The sequence below is a fragment of the Echiichthys vipera genome (assembly GCF_963691815.1).
Source record: "Echiichthys vipera genome assembly, chromosome: 10".
NCBI lineage: Eukaryota > Metazoa > Chordata > Actinopteri > Perciformes > Trachinidae > Echiichthys > Echiichthys vipera.
The window spans coordinates 30,909,563-30,924,930 of NC_139835.1; the positions used below are offsets into that span (position 1 = coordinate 30,909,563).

The following is a 15,368-nucleotide window of genomic DNA, read 5'->3' on the forward strand; positions in this document are numbered from 1 at the left end:
AACTTAACCGTCTCCTTTAGTCGTCTACACTTAACCGTCTCCTTTAGTCGTCTAATCTTAACGGTCTCCTTTAGTCGTCTAAACTTAACCGTCTCCTTTAGTCGTCTACACTTAACCGTCTCCTTTAGTCGTCTACACTTAACCGTCGTTAACCACTTAAAGCTGCCCCAGAAAGACACCAAACGAGACACAACAGACGAGTAAAAGATTTATTTCACATTGTTTTATTTTGAAATATCACCAGCTTTGTTTTGGGAATCAAAGACATCAAAGACGAGGTCACAGGAGGCGTGAGGGGGCTCAAACCCACGGGACGACGGGGGGACGGGACGCTCTCAGGTCTCCAGGAGACACTGAAGACGGTCAGATGGCGAGGGCGCGGCGGCTCTGGGGGACGGACAGTGAGCCGGCGTCGTCCGTTCACTGAAGTCAGAAACGTTTTAGATGAAAACGTCTCAACGTGAGCGACGCCGCCGTCTCAACGTGAGCGACGTCGGCGTCTCAACGTGAGCGACGCCGGCGTCTCAACGTGAGCGACGCCGGCGTCCAATGGTGACGTCTCGAGTGTCGGCCTGGGAGAGCGCAAAAGCAGCGTGCGGGTCAAAGGATGGCGCACACGAGGGGGGGGATAAGCAGCGAGAGAGACACGAGGGCGTCACAACACGGGGACAGTTAGTGAAGCACGCGCACACACACACACACACACACACACACACACACACACACACACACACACACACACACACACACACACACACACACACACACACACACACACACACACACACACACACACACACACACACACACACACACACACACACACACACACACACACACACACACACACACACACACACACACACACACACACACACACACACACACACACACACACACACACACACACACACACACACACACACACACACACACACACACACACACACACACACGCACACGCACACGCACACGCACCTGGCTCTACCTGAGTCGTGGCCCAGGTAACAGCAGGGGCTCTGGTTCTGGACCTGGATCTGAAACCCCGCCTTTTCTTTTGATATCACAGAAGAAGAAGTGTGTTTGCTGACGTCTCTTAGGATCGGAGCTAAGCGTCTACGGAAGTGTCCTGACTAAACTTGTCTCGCACTTCTTGCCGTCGGTGTGGGCGGCAGCGCTGTGCAGCTGCAGCCTGGGTGGTCGTGCGTCTCATGTTTGAGGCCAAGGACCCACTAGACCACTTTAGCTGCACGTTGGAGGCTTTTGGAGCTCCCTGACAAAAGCCCCGGATCGGTTGTCTCGGTGCTCGCTGGTGCCCCGCAGACACCCCCCCCCCCCAGATACCCAGCAGGCTCAGGCCTCGTCCACACCAACACGGGTGTTTTTGAAACCGGCTGGTCACGTCTAGAGTTCCCCGCAAGTCTCCATGGAAACAACTGACCGTTTACCATCGCATAGTGTGACGTCAAACACTGGTTTCCCTGTCCACACGTGACTGCTGACACCGCACTTTGACTAAAAGTCCACCCTGGACTCGGGTTACAGATCTGGTTTCCAGGGCAACAGCAGCTGAAAGACCTGGTTTCAGAAAGACCCGCGTTCTCGTGGACAAACCCTAAATATCTGGGGATGTTGGGGACTCCCAGGAGCCAAGAGGGGGGGGGGCGTCTGTAACGATAGGAGCTTTAGCATGTGGCGCTGCTGCACCGGGGACCGGCGGAGCAGCGAGGCCAAGCCCGGCTGTGTCGTCGGCCTCTGGCACCCTTGAGCATTGGTTTCAAACGCTCCAGAGACGCCGTCGGTGCTGGTTGAGTGACAACTAAGACAACTCAAGACTCATCACACAACACGACAAGTTGTGTTTGAACAGAGCAGTAAAGTGGTCACTGTAGTATCGTGTAGTGGGATCTTGGCATTAGGGGGGGTTCTGGACTGAGGTTGCAGGTCTCTAACATCACAGAACCTTCTGGTCCGTTTGGGTCAGGACCAACTTCGTCACACACAACGTTACAGTTTTTCAGGAGTTCTTAAGCTAAGACGGGACAGGACGTAGGAGTTTAGAAAGAAAGGCTCTTCCTGTCTTTGAGACTGAAGACAGGACGAGCGGTCAGGATGTTCTTCTGAACCGAGGCGCCCGGACCCTGAACCCACGACCCGCTCCGTCTGACCCCTCACCTCCAGTGCAGGCAGGAGGGGAGAGAGGGCAGAGGGTGGCACAGTCACACAGGCACTTTAGAGAAATGACAGAAACACTACAACTTCCATTAAGGCACAACACACACATAACACACACACGCACGTACACAGACACACAGACACACACACACGTACACAGACACACAGACACACACACACACGCACACACACACACACACACACACACACACACACACACACACACACACACACACACACACACACACACACACACACACACACACACACACACACACACACACACACACACACACACACACACACACACACACACACACACACACACACACACACACACACACACACACACACACACACACACACACACACACACACACACACACACACACACACACACACACACACACACACACACACACGCGCCTCCTGCTCTGAGAAATGATCGCCGACATCGAAGTGCGACTCATCAGCGATTGCTGCTGAAGTGTTTGCAGCGTGGCCAAAAATCACCATTGACAGCTGTGTTTCTCAAGTGTGAAGCTAAAACCGACTCTCTCCAAATGTTTCTGTGAATAAACGTCTTTAATCATCTGATTTCTGAAGTTTATTTCCACAAGAGGCAACTTTCACTGCTCTTTAACAAACCAAAGCTCTACTCACACAACACACAACGCTGCATGGTTGTGTGTTCGTCTGCATTATGAAGGAGAAAGAGTCAAAATAAAGATGTTAAAAACCAGAACGCTGCAACACAAAGGTGATGTAGTCTGAGTGAAATACATTCAAATGCTCCCGTTACATTTACCCACAGATAACACAGCAGCTCAGAAGCACGACGTTAAACTCTGAATACACGTTCTTATGCATTTCTCTGGTTTCTCTCACCCAACTAATCCCATGGAAAGCATCTTTGAGTCATTTCTGGGAGACGCTCGTCCGCTTGTTCCTGGTTTTTACCCAATGTCACTCAAAACGGAGTAAATGGTGCATGTGTTAGGGTCATTTTTAACCGTTTATTTGGTGATTAAGTGACTAATATCTGCCGCAGGGACGGTGTTGAGGGATGGATTTCAAACAGGAACTACAGTGACAGTAGTGTGTAAATGCAGTGTGTAAAGCGAGAGAGAGAAAGAGAGAGAGAAAGAGAGAGAGAGAGAGAGAGAGAGAGGGGGCAGGGAGTTCCTGGTGAGTTCTTGAGATCAGTCGGATCACACACACACACACACACACACACACACACACACGTGGACGTGTCATAAAAGAGCACACACACACACACACACACACACTTACGCAAGCCAGACGCACGCATGCACGCACACAGCCAATGTACGTCGAATAAAAGAACACACACACACACGCACGACGGTGTACATGGGTTAAAAGAGCTCCAGTCAAGCAACAGGGGGGTTCATTTATGTGGATTTTTTGGACGACAGCGAAGCGAATATAAGAGGATATATCACTCACACACACACACACACACACACACACACACACACACACACACACACACACACACACACACACACACACACACACACACACACACACACACACACACACACACACACACACACACACACACACACACACACACACACACACACACACACACACACACACACACACACACACACACACACACACACACACACACACACACACACACACACACACACACACACACACACACACACACACACACACACACACACACCCTGATAAAAGTAAACGTATTGTTTTGTTTTTCCATGGGATTTGTTGACGATGAGAAAAGAGCGTCGGCCTGAAACCTCCCGTGGTTCCACTGGTTCTGATCTCACTGGACCTCCTCACACAGAGCCACACAGATAAATTAGCACCTAAAATCAGCAGAGGTCATTACACACACACACACACACACACACACACACACACTTGTTACAGAACTCACAAATGTGCACATGCATACAAAGCTCACACACACACACACACACACACACAGAAAGCACGACGAGTTCATAAACTCACATGTAATCAATAATGTGAATGTCATTGGCAATGTGTGGAATATTAATGGTGATATATATATTTATATATATTTCCTTTTTTTAAGAGTTGATTCGCTTCTTTTTTCTTTCATTGGTTTCAGATCTGAGTGTCAGACGTGTCGCGGCTTCACACTCTCCCCTCCCCTCCAGCTAGCATCTCTGAACTCGTGACCGGCCCACCGCTTCGTCTCACTCTCTCTTTCTTTACGCGAACAGACGAGTGCACAGAGCGACGGTGCGTTAGTGTCGATGTAGTTCACTACTGTTACGGTTTTGAGGTAAAGTAGTGCGCTAGAAGTCCAAGAGTGCAGTGTCTATTGAGCTGCAGAGGGAGTGAGAAGACGGCTGCGTGCGCTTTAACTCCGGGGCAGGAGGCCCTTCTTGTACGCCACCAGGCCGGCGGCGGCGGCGGCGGACAGGACGGCGGTGGCGCCCAGGAGCTTGAAGAGGCCGCAGACTGAAGGCAGGTTTCTCTCCCAGAAGGTGGTGACAAAGGGGAGCGCCGGGACTTCCTGTTGGAGGGACAGACAGTTTAAAGGGGAAGTTTGGGATTTTTCAACCTGGACCCTGTTTCCCCTCGTGTGTGTGGTAGTGACTAACGGGAACACCTTTAAAAGACGCACTACCTTGACCCCAGGGGGGCGTGCTGGAAGGCGGTACATGATCTAAGTGCTAAGACTGTGAGAACCCAGCTTCACATTTCACCAACACGGGACCTCGTTGGTACAGAACGGGACACTGGACTCCACTGGCAGGAGGAGGATCATCATAATGTCCTACATAGCAAACAATGCATCCTGTTTAACCGGAATCAACAAAGACCGCCATCATTTAAGCGTTTAAAGGAACACTACATGACTGGAACAACGCACAGACGCCTTCTGAAGGATATGGGAACCGCCTACGGACCGCTGACACGATCATATAACAGGGTTTGGTTTACGTGACATTCACAAAAGGATGAACTGTGATCTGTGACAATGGACTCATTGGATTTAAGGGCGCCCTCCCACTGTTCCTCCGTCCCGTGCCCCGTGCTTTAGGGTCCTTGTCCCCCCCCTCCAGGCCCGTTTGTACTCACACTACCTGGGCCTCGGAGAATGCTTCTTGCTGCCTATACGTCATCACGCCGTAACACGTCACACGCATTGATGACGTCATGGCGATGCGTGGCTTTGTTTCCAGATCTTTCCGTAGACCTCTGAGTTTTTGTGCGTCTTGTCGACTGTTTTTGAATCTTTTCATCGACCAAATCTGCAGTAAACACTCCACCTCCGCATCACACCAACGTGAACCTTTCACCGCCATTGTTTGAAATGTCCGCGCATGGTCCCTCCTTCTTTTTTCTACGTCCCAACAGGCGCACAGGAAATGACCTCAGAACCGCCGTAGGCCTCGTGCTCGTACACGTGCGCACGCTCGTGCTCGTACACGTGCAAACGTGCTTTACTAAAGCCCACCTCTCCCAAACGGGCCGTGGACGGCAAGCGTGCCGCTCCTAGACGTGGTACGGTTGCACTCACACTGGTCAAAGGAACCAGACTTTAGCCATGAAACGTGCTGGGGCACAGTACGGAGGAACAGTGGGAGTGCGCCCTCAGTCTGGATTTAAATTTGGAGTCGCTGCCCCTGGTTTCCTGTGGACGCAGAGATTTAGGAGTCGAGGTCGAATGGACGGAAAACTCTTTAAGAACGACGGAGAAAAAAAGGTTGTTTTCCATCGTGTGGACGGTTCAAAGTCACTGCGTTGACCTGCATCAGTGGCACTAATTACTTTTAGTAGCTGACATTGGCGGTGTCCCGTTAGATTACCTGTGGACCTGGTTCACCTGTGGACCTGGTTCACCTGTGGACCTGGTTCACCTGTGGACCTGGTTCACTGTCACTCACTACTGGACCAGTTTAAAATATAAGCCTCCCGTTACTCACTTACACACAACACACGGGGAAACAGGCTCAGGTTGAAAAATCTTAATATTCCTTTAAGTAAGAATTGAAAATATCCAGGACGGTCTCCCTCACCACAGACTCCGGCTCCCGCTGCCAGATCTGACTCTGGTGGATCTTATTCATCGCACACAGGACCTGCAACACAACACAAGGGTCAGTCAGTCGGGACGCTCGCATCAGCATTTATGTACTTCATCATGATGTGCAGGTGAGTTTAGTTAAAACTGCACACCGGCACAAATTCACCCCAAAGACTCCTGAAACCACATGTGCTGCTACAGCTGCAGGAGGCAGAGGAAGTGAGGTCATCACTTTGATCCCGGGGTCACATGTGTCTTGATGTGAGCTAACGCTAACGCTAACGCTGTCAGAGTTTGGTAAAGGCTATCTTCACAGTTCAAACTGCAAAAGAACGAAGGAAATGGACGTTTCAAATGCAGTTTGAATGGTAAAAGTCAGTGCAGCCACTGTGGAGACAGTGAGGGTGTAAGTTTCGAGGAGTATGAGATATCTACAGGTGGGGGAATTTAAACACGTGACCTTTTGAGCCATTTGAGAAATAGACATTTCTGAGATCATAAAAACCTTTGAAAGGAACACGGGGAACACAAACACGCTCCTGTTGAATTGTGAGCAGCAGATAGTTCAGGAGCAAAACGACCTCTGTGGCTGCCTCAGTGCTAACGTACTGTCAATACTGTACACACACACACGCACGCACGCACACACACACACACACACACACACACACACACACACACACACACACACACACACACACACACACACACACACACACACACACACACACACACACACACACACACACACACACACACACACACACACACACACACACACACACACACACACACACACACACACACACACACACACACGCACACGCACACGCACACGCACGCACGCACACGCACGCACGCACATGCACACGCACACACACAGCATGGAACTGTGGTGTAAACATGCATCCATCTTCCTCCTCTTGTTCAGTGTATTAATCCGTGTTCAGGGTCTTCAGTCGACGTCAGTGAAGACTTAAACGTTTATTATTTCCTAGTTGTAGCGGTTAAAAAGGACTGAAGTAAACAGATGACCTCTGACCTCTCTGGCCGCTCTCTCTCCGGCCTGCACGGCGCCCTCCATGTAGCCGCTCCACTCTGTGGCCGTCTCTGTGCCGGCGAAGAACAACCTGCCGATGGGCTCCCTCAGGACCCTGCAGTCAGGAAACCACACAGAGTCTCAGCTCATTTACACACTTCAGAAACGGCACTTTATTAAATATATGCTGCTCCAGGCGGCCGGGGGCTCAGCGGTCAGAGCAGTCCCCCCGTGTAAAGAGGCTAAAGGTTCGACTCCGACTGCGGCCCTTTGCTGCACGTCTTCCCCCCCCCCCTCTCACCCCATTTCCTGTCTGTCCTAAATAATAAAAGGCTTGAAAATCTTATTCCTGCATCTTTCACGTCTAAAAATCACTCTGACTCCAGACTTTTAAGGACAAAAGGAACTTTTCAGGATGATAAATGACACACTAAGACAAAATCACAACTATAGCATAATTTACAGACATCAGGATATTTTTACCCCGTGTGTGTGTGTGTGTGTGTGTGTGTGTGTGTGTGTGTGTGTGTGTGTGTGTGTGTGTGAGACTTACCTGCCGTACTGGGTGAGGATTCCCGGGGGGAAGTAGGCGGTGTAGCAGCCCCCAGAGTACTCCTCTTCACACCAGTTCTTCTCCTCGTAGTGCACCGGCTGACAGACACAACACGGAGCACGACTGGTTAAAATCAGGGACCTGCACGGACACCACTGACGAGCACCACATCTCTGCGTTTCTCCAGAACACACACTTCATGAGGTGCTGGTGACTGAGGTGATCGTGCAGCCTGTAGGGCTGGGAGATTCAATCTAACGTGACCTGATTTGTGACCAAATATCTCCAGCAATGTCGATATTGGAAGGTTGACGTTGGTGCTTTAACAAAATATTTACTCATAGTTTATTTAAAACATTGTCACTTATAGTTTAGTGGTTATAGTTTCTAACTGTGTGACGGCTGATTAGATTTAGAATTAGAAAACCAGGAACAGACAACTCTCATGTTGTGTTATCATATCCACAATCTAAGATGATATGTAATCTCATATCTAATAATATATGCACAATTACTGAAACCAAAAGAAACACAAAATGACCACAAAGAGACACAAAACAACCACAAAGAGACACCAAACAACCACAAAGAGACACCAAATAACCACAAAGAGACACCAAATAACCACAAAGAGACACTAAATGACCACAAAGAGACACAAAACAACCACAAAGAGACACCAAATGACCACAAAGAGACACAAAAAGACTACAAAGAGACACTTAATGACCACAAAGAGACACAAAACAACCACAAAGAGACACAAAACAACCACAAAGAGACACCAAATGACCACAAAGAGACACAAAAAGACTACAAAGAGACACTTAATGACCACAAAGAGACACAAAATGACTACAAAGAGACACTTAATGACTGTGAATGACACAAAACGACCGCATAAAGAAAGTAAAACTACTACAAATAAATGAAAAACTACTATGAAGAAACACAAACTGAGTAAAGGCATGCTGGAGGAACGTTGGGCCGGCCTGGTGCACAGCCTGGTTAAAGGCATGCTGGAGGAACGTTGGGCCGGCCTGGTGCACGCCTGGTTAAAGGCATGCTGGAGGAGCGTTGGGCCGGCCTGGTGCACAGCCTGGTTAAAGGCATGCTGGAGGAATGTTGGGCCGGCCTGGTGCACAGCCTGGTTAAAGGCATGCTGGGGGAACGTTGGGCCGGCCTGGTGCACAGCCTGGTTAAAGGCATGCTGGAGGAACGTTGGGCCGGCCTGGTGCACAGCCTGGTTAAAGGCATGCTGGAGGAACGTTGGGCCAGCCTGGTGCACAGCCTGGTTGAAGGCATGCTGGAGGAATGTTGGGCCGGCCTGGTGCACAGCCTGGTTAAAGGCATGCTGGAGGAATGTTGGGCCGGCCTGGTGCACAGCCTGGTTAAAGGCATGCTGGGGGAGCATTGGGCCGGCCTGGTGCACAGCCTGGTTAAAGGCATGCTGGAGGAGCATTGGGCCAGCCTGGTGCACAGCCCTGATTAAAGGCATGCTGGAGGAACGTTGGGCCGGCCTGGTGCACAGCCTGGTTAAAGGCATGCTGGAGGAGCGTGGGGCCGGCCTGGTGCACAGCCCTGGTTAAAGGCATGCTGGAGGAACGTGGGGCCGGCCTGGTGCACAGCCTGGTTAAAGGCATGCTGGAGGAGCATTGGGCCAGCCTGGTGCACAGCCCTGGTTAAAGGCATGCTGGAGGAACGTTGGGCCGGCCTGGTGCACAGCCCTGGTTAAAGGCATGCTGGAGGAACGTTGGGCCAGCCTGGTGCACAGCCCTGGTTAAAGGCATGCTGGAGGAACGTTGGGCCGGCCTGGTGCACAGCCCTGGTTAAAGGCATGCTGGAGGAACGTTGGGCCAGCCTGGTGCACAGCCTGGTTAAAGGCATGCTGGAGGAACGTTGGGCCAGCCTGGTGCACAGCCCTGGTTAAAGGCATGCTGGAGGAACGTTGGGCCAGCCTGGTGCACAGCCTGGTTAAAGGCATGCTGGAGGAACGTTGGGCCGGCCTGGTGCACAGCCTGGTTAAAGGCATGCTGGAGGAACGTGGGGCCAGCCTGGTGCACAGCCTGGTTAAAGGCATGCTGGAGGAACGTTGGGCCGGCCTGGTGCACAGCCTGGTGTGTGTGTTTGTGTCCACACTCACGTGCAGAGCCTCTTCTGAGCCCAGAACTCTGGCGTAGATCTCACAGATCTTCTTCAACCTGAACACAATAGGACGACACTTTGGGTTAAAGCTGTGTGTGTGTGTGTGTGTGTGTGTGTGTGTGTGTGTGTGTGTGTGTGTGTGTGTGTGTGCACAGCAGCAGTTTGCACCCACCTCTCGTCTTTGCTCAGCCCCGACAGCTTCCTGCACTTTCGGGCGAGGATGAATCTGGAGGCAAAAGAGGAGAAATGCCCGATGTGGACACAACAGCATTAATAATAATAATTCTTCACTCTACAACGATACTTTAGACACGAGTGTGCTCGATTTTAAATCTCCCTATCGCTTTCCTTTAGTTTTCCACTTGTTAAATTGTAAATATTTTGCCTTTGCTGTGTATTCATCGCCCTGTAAATCACACTGAACTGCCCTGGTGTAAGCACACGTTTGGCTCCTAGAGGACACTTTAGCACACGTTATGCTCAAAGAGGACACTTTAAGACACGTTTATGCTCCTAGAGGACACTTTAGCATACGTTTATGCTCAAAGAGGACACTTTAAGACACGTTTATACTCCTAGAGGACACTTTAGCACACGTTTATGCTCAAAGAGGACACTTTAACACACGTTTTGGCTCCTAGAGGACACTTTAACACACGTTTATGCTCCTAGAGGACACTTTAGCACACGTTATGCTCCTAAAGGACACTTTAACACACGTTTAGCTCTTAGAGGACACTTTAGCACACGTTTAGGCTCCTAGAGGACACTTTAGCACATGTTTTAGCTCCTAAAGGACACTTTAACACACGTTTAGCTCTTAGAGGACACTTTAACACACGTTTAGCTCTTAGAGGATACTTTAACACACGTTTTGGCTCCTAGAGGACACTTTAGCACACGTTTATGCTCCTAGAGGACACTTTAACACATGTTTTGGCTCCTAGAGGACACTTTAGCACACGTTTATGCTCTTAGAGGACACTTTAGCACACGTTTATGCTCTTAGAGGACACTTTAGCACACGTTTTAGCTCCTAGAGGACAGAAGACAATCACACAAGAGTGTAATGTTCAGGTGTCCACAGACCTTTGTCCTTAAGTGCATACCTGCATAATGATAATAGTTCCTGTGTTTGGCCTTGTATATATTTGGACTGCACCGTATTTGCACTCTGCAGCTGCAGCACAGCAGTTTCCTCCAGGATAAACAAACCTTTATCATATTTAATATTTAATATAATCACCCCATGATGGCGGGGGCGGCCCCATCAGGCTTCGTGTCATCCAGCGTCAGGCCAATGGGAGCGCCTTCCTCCTCGATCACCATAGTGCCGCAGTAACCTGGTGACACACAGGTGCCAGACAAAGAGTGTAAGCAGAGGCGGATCAATGCACAGGCTGGCCCGGGGGCCCCAGGGGTGCAGGGCCCCAGGGGTGCAGGGCCCCCAGGTGTGCAGTATGTTATCATTTACTACACTGGGGGAAAAACCTCCTGTTGGGCCCTTAGAAACATTAAAAACTGAAGTCACTGATTGGATTGATGTGGGACACATTTACCCAAACATGAGGCCGGGTTCATAAAGTCGGTTCTGTTGTCACATGATACGTCGCTCACTGTTTCTGGACAGTAAAATGAAAGGATTGTTCAAGGCTGCAGACTCTTCTTCTGTTCTACTGTTTTTTACTGGTAAAGCATCTCATCTCATCTTCAGCCTCTTATCCGGGGTCGGGTCTCGGGGGCAGCAGCTCCAGCAGGGGACCCCAAACTTCCCTTTCCCGGGCCACATTAACCAGCTCTAACTGGGGGATCCTGAGGCGTTCCCAGGCCAGTGTGGAGATCTAATCTCTCCACCTGGTCCTGGGTCTTCCCCGAGGCCTCCTCCCAGCTGGACGTGCCTGGAACACCTCCCTAGGGAGGCGCCCAGGGTTCATCCTCACCAGATGATCCTGAACCACCTCAACTGGCTCCTTTCAACGCAAAGGAGCAGCGGCTCTACTCCGAGTTCCTCACGGATGCTGAACTTCTCCCCCTCTCTCTAAGGGAGACTCCAGACCCCCTCCTGGCATGATTAATAAAACAAACAGTAACCTACCTAACCTTAATCCCCCACTGAGTGTAAGAGATAAAGAACAGACTCCAGCATTGACTCTCTCTCTCTCTCTCTCTCTCTCTCTCTCTGCGTCTTTCCTGCGTACCCTTTTTCCTCCAGAAGTTCTCTTTGTAGTAGACCATGCACTTGATGACGGAGCCCATGGGGACGCGGGAGATCAGCTGGTTCCTCAGCGGCGGCAGCTCGGGGTTAAAGTGCATCTTCATGTTGAGGACGGGAGGCGTGGCCAGGATCACGTACTTGGCCTAAAGCAGAGACGGAGAGAGGACAGAGTGAGCTGCACCACATGGCTGCAGGGGGACAGGCCGCCACCAGGTGGCAGCAGAGGATCACCTCAGCAGCGGCTCGTTGTGTTTCAGACTCATGTGGAAGCTTCTGTTCTTGTCTCTTACAGACACAGAACAGAAGGTCTTTACTGTTATTGTGCAACGAGATTAAGGCTGCAACCTCTGGATCGATGCTGTAAAAAATACATCAATAAATACAGTAAAAATAACTTTAAAGTAACGGTAAATAACATATGCAAATAGTAGTGGAGTCACTGTCGTTACTGTGTCAGTATGTTAAACAGTGCGTGTGCTTGGATTTGAACATGATGCTGATTCACTTATACTTCTACTAACTTACAGAAAAAATTATATTTTACTTCAGACTAAACGTGGAGAGGCAGCGTTCAGTTTTTATGCTCCACGTGTGGAAGAAACTAAGAAAACTGCAGGTGTGCTGCAACTCTCAGGACGCCCTCATACTGTGCCTCCCTCCCGTGCCCCGTGCTTTAGGGTCCTTGTCCCCCCCTCCAGGCCCGTTTGTACTCACACTACCTGGGCCTCGGAGAATGCTTCTTGCTGCCTATACGTCATCACGCCGTAACACGTCACACGCATTGATGACGTCATGGCGATGCGTGGCTTTGTTTCCAGATCTTTCCGTAGACCTCGGAGTTTTTGTGCGTCTTGTCGACTGTTTTTGAATCTTTTCATCGACCAAATCTGCAGTAAACACTCCACCTCCGCATCACACCAACGTGAACCTTTCACCGCCATTGTTTGAAATGTCCGCGCATGGTCCCTCCTTCTTTTTTCTACGTCCCAACAGGCGCACAGGAAATGACCTCAGAACCGTCGTAGTGTGAGTACAAACGGGCCTGGAGGGGGGGACAAGGACCCTAAAGCACGGGGCACGGTGAGGAAGGACAGTGTGAGTGCGCCCTAAATGTTCTGTGTGAAGTGCTTTGAATTCCCTTCTGTTGAATTCTGCCATAGAAATAAACTTGACGTGCAAAATGTTTGTCGTCACATTTTTATTTATTATGAATTAAAAAATTGGATTTTGTTTTGCATTATAATGCACCTTGTTCTATTATTTGGTGGCTTTAAAGTGCACTTTGTGGTTTCCTTTACTGGAGGAGCTTGGACTCTCGGTGGCGTGCTTACCGTGTAGGTCTGTTTGTCCAGTGTCTGCACCACCACCATGTCTCCCGTCTGGTCGATGCTGTAGACCGGAGACTGCAGCTTCACGCGCTCGCCCAGCTCCTTGGCCATGCACTCGCTGATCTGACTGGAGCCGCCCGCAAACTTCCTCTCCTGCAGAGTTTGGACGGAGAGAGCAGGAGGTCAGCGCACACACAACCACAAGAGTGCAGACAGAGTAAGACCGGAGGGGTTTAATGCTCCACTTGGAAGGCCGTCTCATATTATAGTGAGTAAAATTGCTTCTATCCAGTCTGATCCTGCTCAGAGTACGACTCTGCCAGGGCAATAAAACTACATTTAGAAGACAAGCCGATAAGATCCGCTGGTTTACCCTGGTGTAACGAGCTGGTGTAACACGCCGCTAATCCTCAACCCACCCCCTCGAGTTCACCACACATTTAAAGCAAAACGGAAAATGTGTTTGCAGAGCTCAATGCGGCAACTGCTGACAGAGAGAGGGCCGCGGTGCAGAGAGATTAAGTGCTGCCGAAGCTCTGATGCACACAAAATGAAATAGACAGCGACCTTTCCACATGTGTGTGTCAGTGTCGACATCTCTCTGTTCTGATTAGAAACACATTGTGTGCATTCCCCCGTGCGCCTGTCAGTCGCCAGAGCTGAACCTAAACGGGTCCTGGCAGTGAGACGAGGGGAGTCCGTCCCCCTCCGTAAAGTTTATTTGTTCAGTTTCAGTGGAAACGTTGTTCTGAAAGTGAAGAATCAGAATCAGAATCAGCTTTATTCACCATGTACGTGCAAACATACAAGGATTTTGACTCTCCTCCGTGTACACAAGACACAAAAACACAAAATAAAAATAAAGTATTTACCAAAGAAGACAAGATGAAAGATATAAATATATACATGGTTGGTGCAAATGGGCATGCAGTGGCAGGGGGAGTATGTAGAGATCAGGGAGACGGCCGGGGGAAGAACCTGTGTCTGGTGGTCTTGGCGTGCGGAGCTCTGTAACGCCCACCAGAGGGACGAGGTTCAGACAGTTTGTGTGCAGGTGTGAGGGGTCTGCAGTGATCCTACCTGCCTGTTTCTTCACTCTGGACTTGTTTAAGTCCTGAATGGAGGGCAGGGAGGCCCCAATGATTATTCTGCAGACCCGATTGTCCGTTGCAGCCTGTTCCTGTTTGGTGGCCGATACAAACCCGACAGTTATTGATGTGCACAGACAGACTGGAGGATGGAGGTGTGAAAGATGGTGAGCAGCTCCTGAGGCGGGTTGAACTTCATCAGCTGTTGCAGGAAGTTCAACCTCTGCTGGGCCTTTTTCCTGACTGACTGAGTCTTTGTGGGACTTCCACTTGAGATCCCGGGTGATTATGGTTCCCAGGAACTTAAAGGAGTCTACAGTAGACATAGGGCTGCTGAGGACGGTGAGGCAGGGTAAGGTGGGTGGGCTCCTCCTAAAGTCTACTGTCATCTCCACAGTCTTGAGTGGGTTTAGCTCCAGACTGTTCTGACCACACCAGAGGACCAGCTGGTCATCCTCACGTCTGCAGACGGCCTCATCACCGTCCCTGATGAGCCAGACTACTGTTGTGTCAGTCGTAAACTTTAGCAGTTTGATGGACGGGTCCCCTGAGGAGCAGGGGGGACAGAACACAACCCTGGGGGGCAACGGTGCTGGTGGACCTGGTGCTGGACGTGATGCTCCCCGGCCTCACTTGCTGCCTCCTGTCAGTGAGGAAGTTGCAGATCCACTGATGAGGAGGAGGCCGGCGCTGTGAGCTGTGAGAGTTTCTGGAATGATGGTGTTGAATGCAGAGCTGAAGTCCACAAACAGGATCCCG

At 50.4% G+C, this 15,368-nt stretch overlaps 1 protein-coding gene and 1 long non-coding RNA gene across 2 annotated transcripts in view; one reads left to right on the forward strand and one right to left on the reverse strand.

Annotated features, from left to right (window-relative positions):
• Positions 1–15,368, forward strand: part of LOC310952953 — a 403,897-nt gene that overhangs the window by 52,425 nt on the left and 336,104 nt on the right. The gene's annotated exons all lie outside the window — the stretch shown is intronic.
• The window catches only part of mao (monoamine oxidase), a 42,134-nt gene continuing 30,618 nt past the window's right edge, over positions 3,853–15,368 (reverse strand). The window contains exons 7-15 of the mRNA XM_083922076.1: positions 13,525–13,674; positions 12,177–12,336; positions 11,225–11,321; positions 10,151–10,204; positions 9,977–10,034; positions 7,834–7,931; positions 7,284–7,395; positions 6,234–6,296; positions 3,853–4,723 (exon numbers count right to left, since the gene is read on the reverse strand). Coding sequence (XP_083778202.1) covers positions 4,568–4,723; positions 6,234–6,296; positions 7,284–7,395; positions 7,834–7,931; positions 9,977–10,034; positions 10,151–10,204; positions 11,225–11,321; positions 12,177–12,336; positions 13,525–13,674 — 948 coding nt within the window. The 3' untranslated portion in view covers positions 3,853–4,567. The remainder of the gene's footprint in view (positions 4,724–6,233; positions 6,297–7,283; positions 7,396–7,833; positions 7,932–9,976; positions 10,035–10,150; positions 10,205–11,224; positions 11,322–12,176; positions 12,337–13,524; positions 13,675–15,368) is intronic.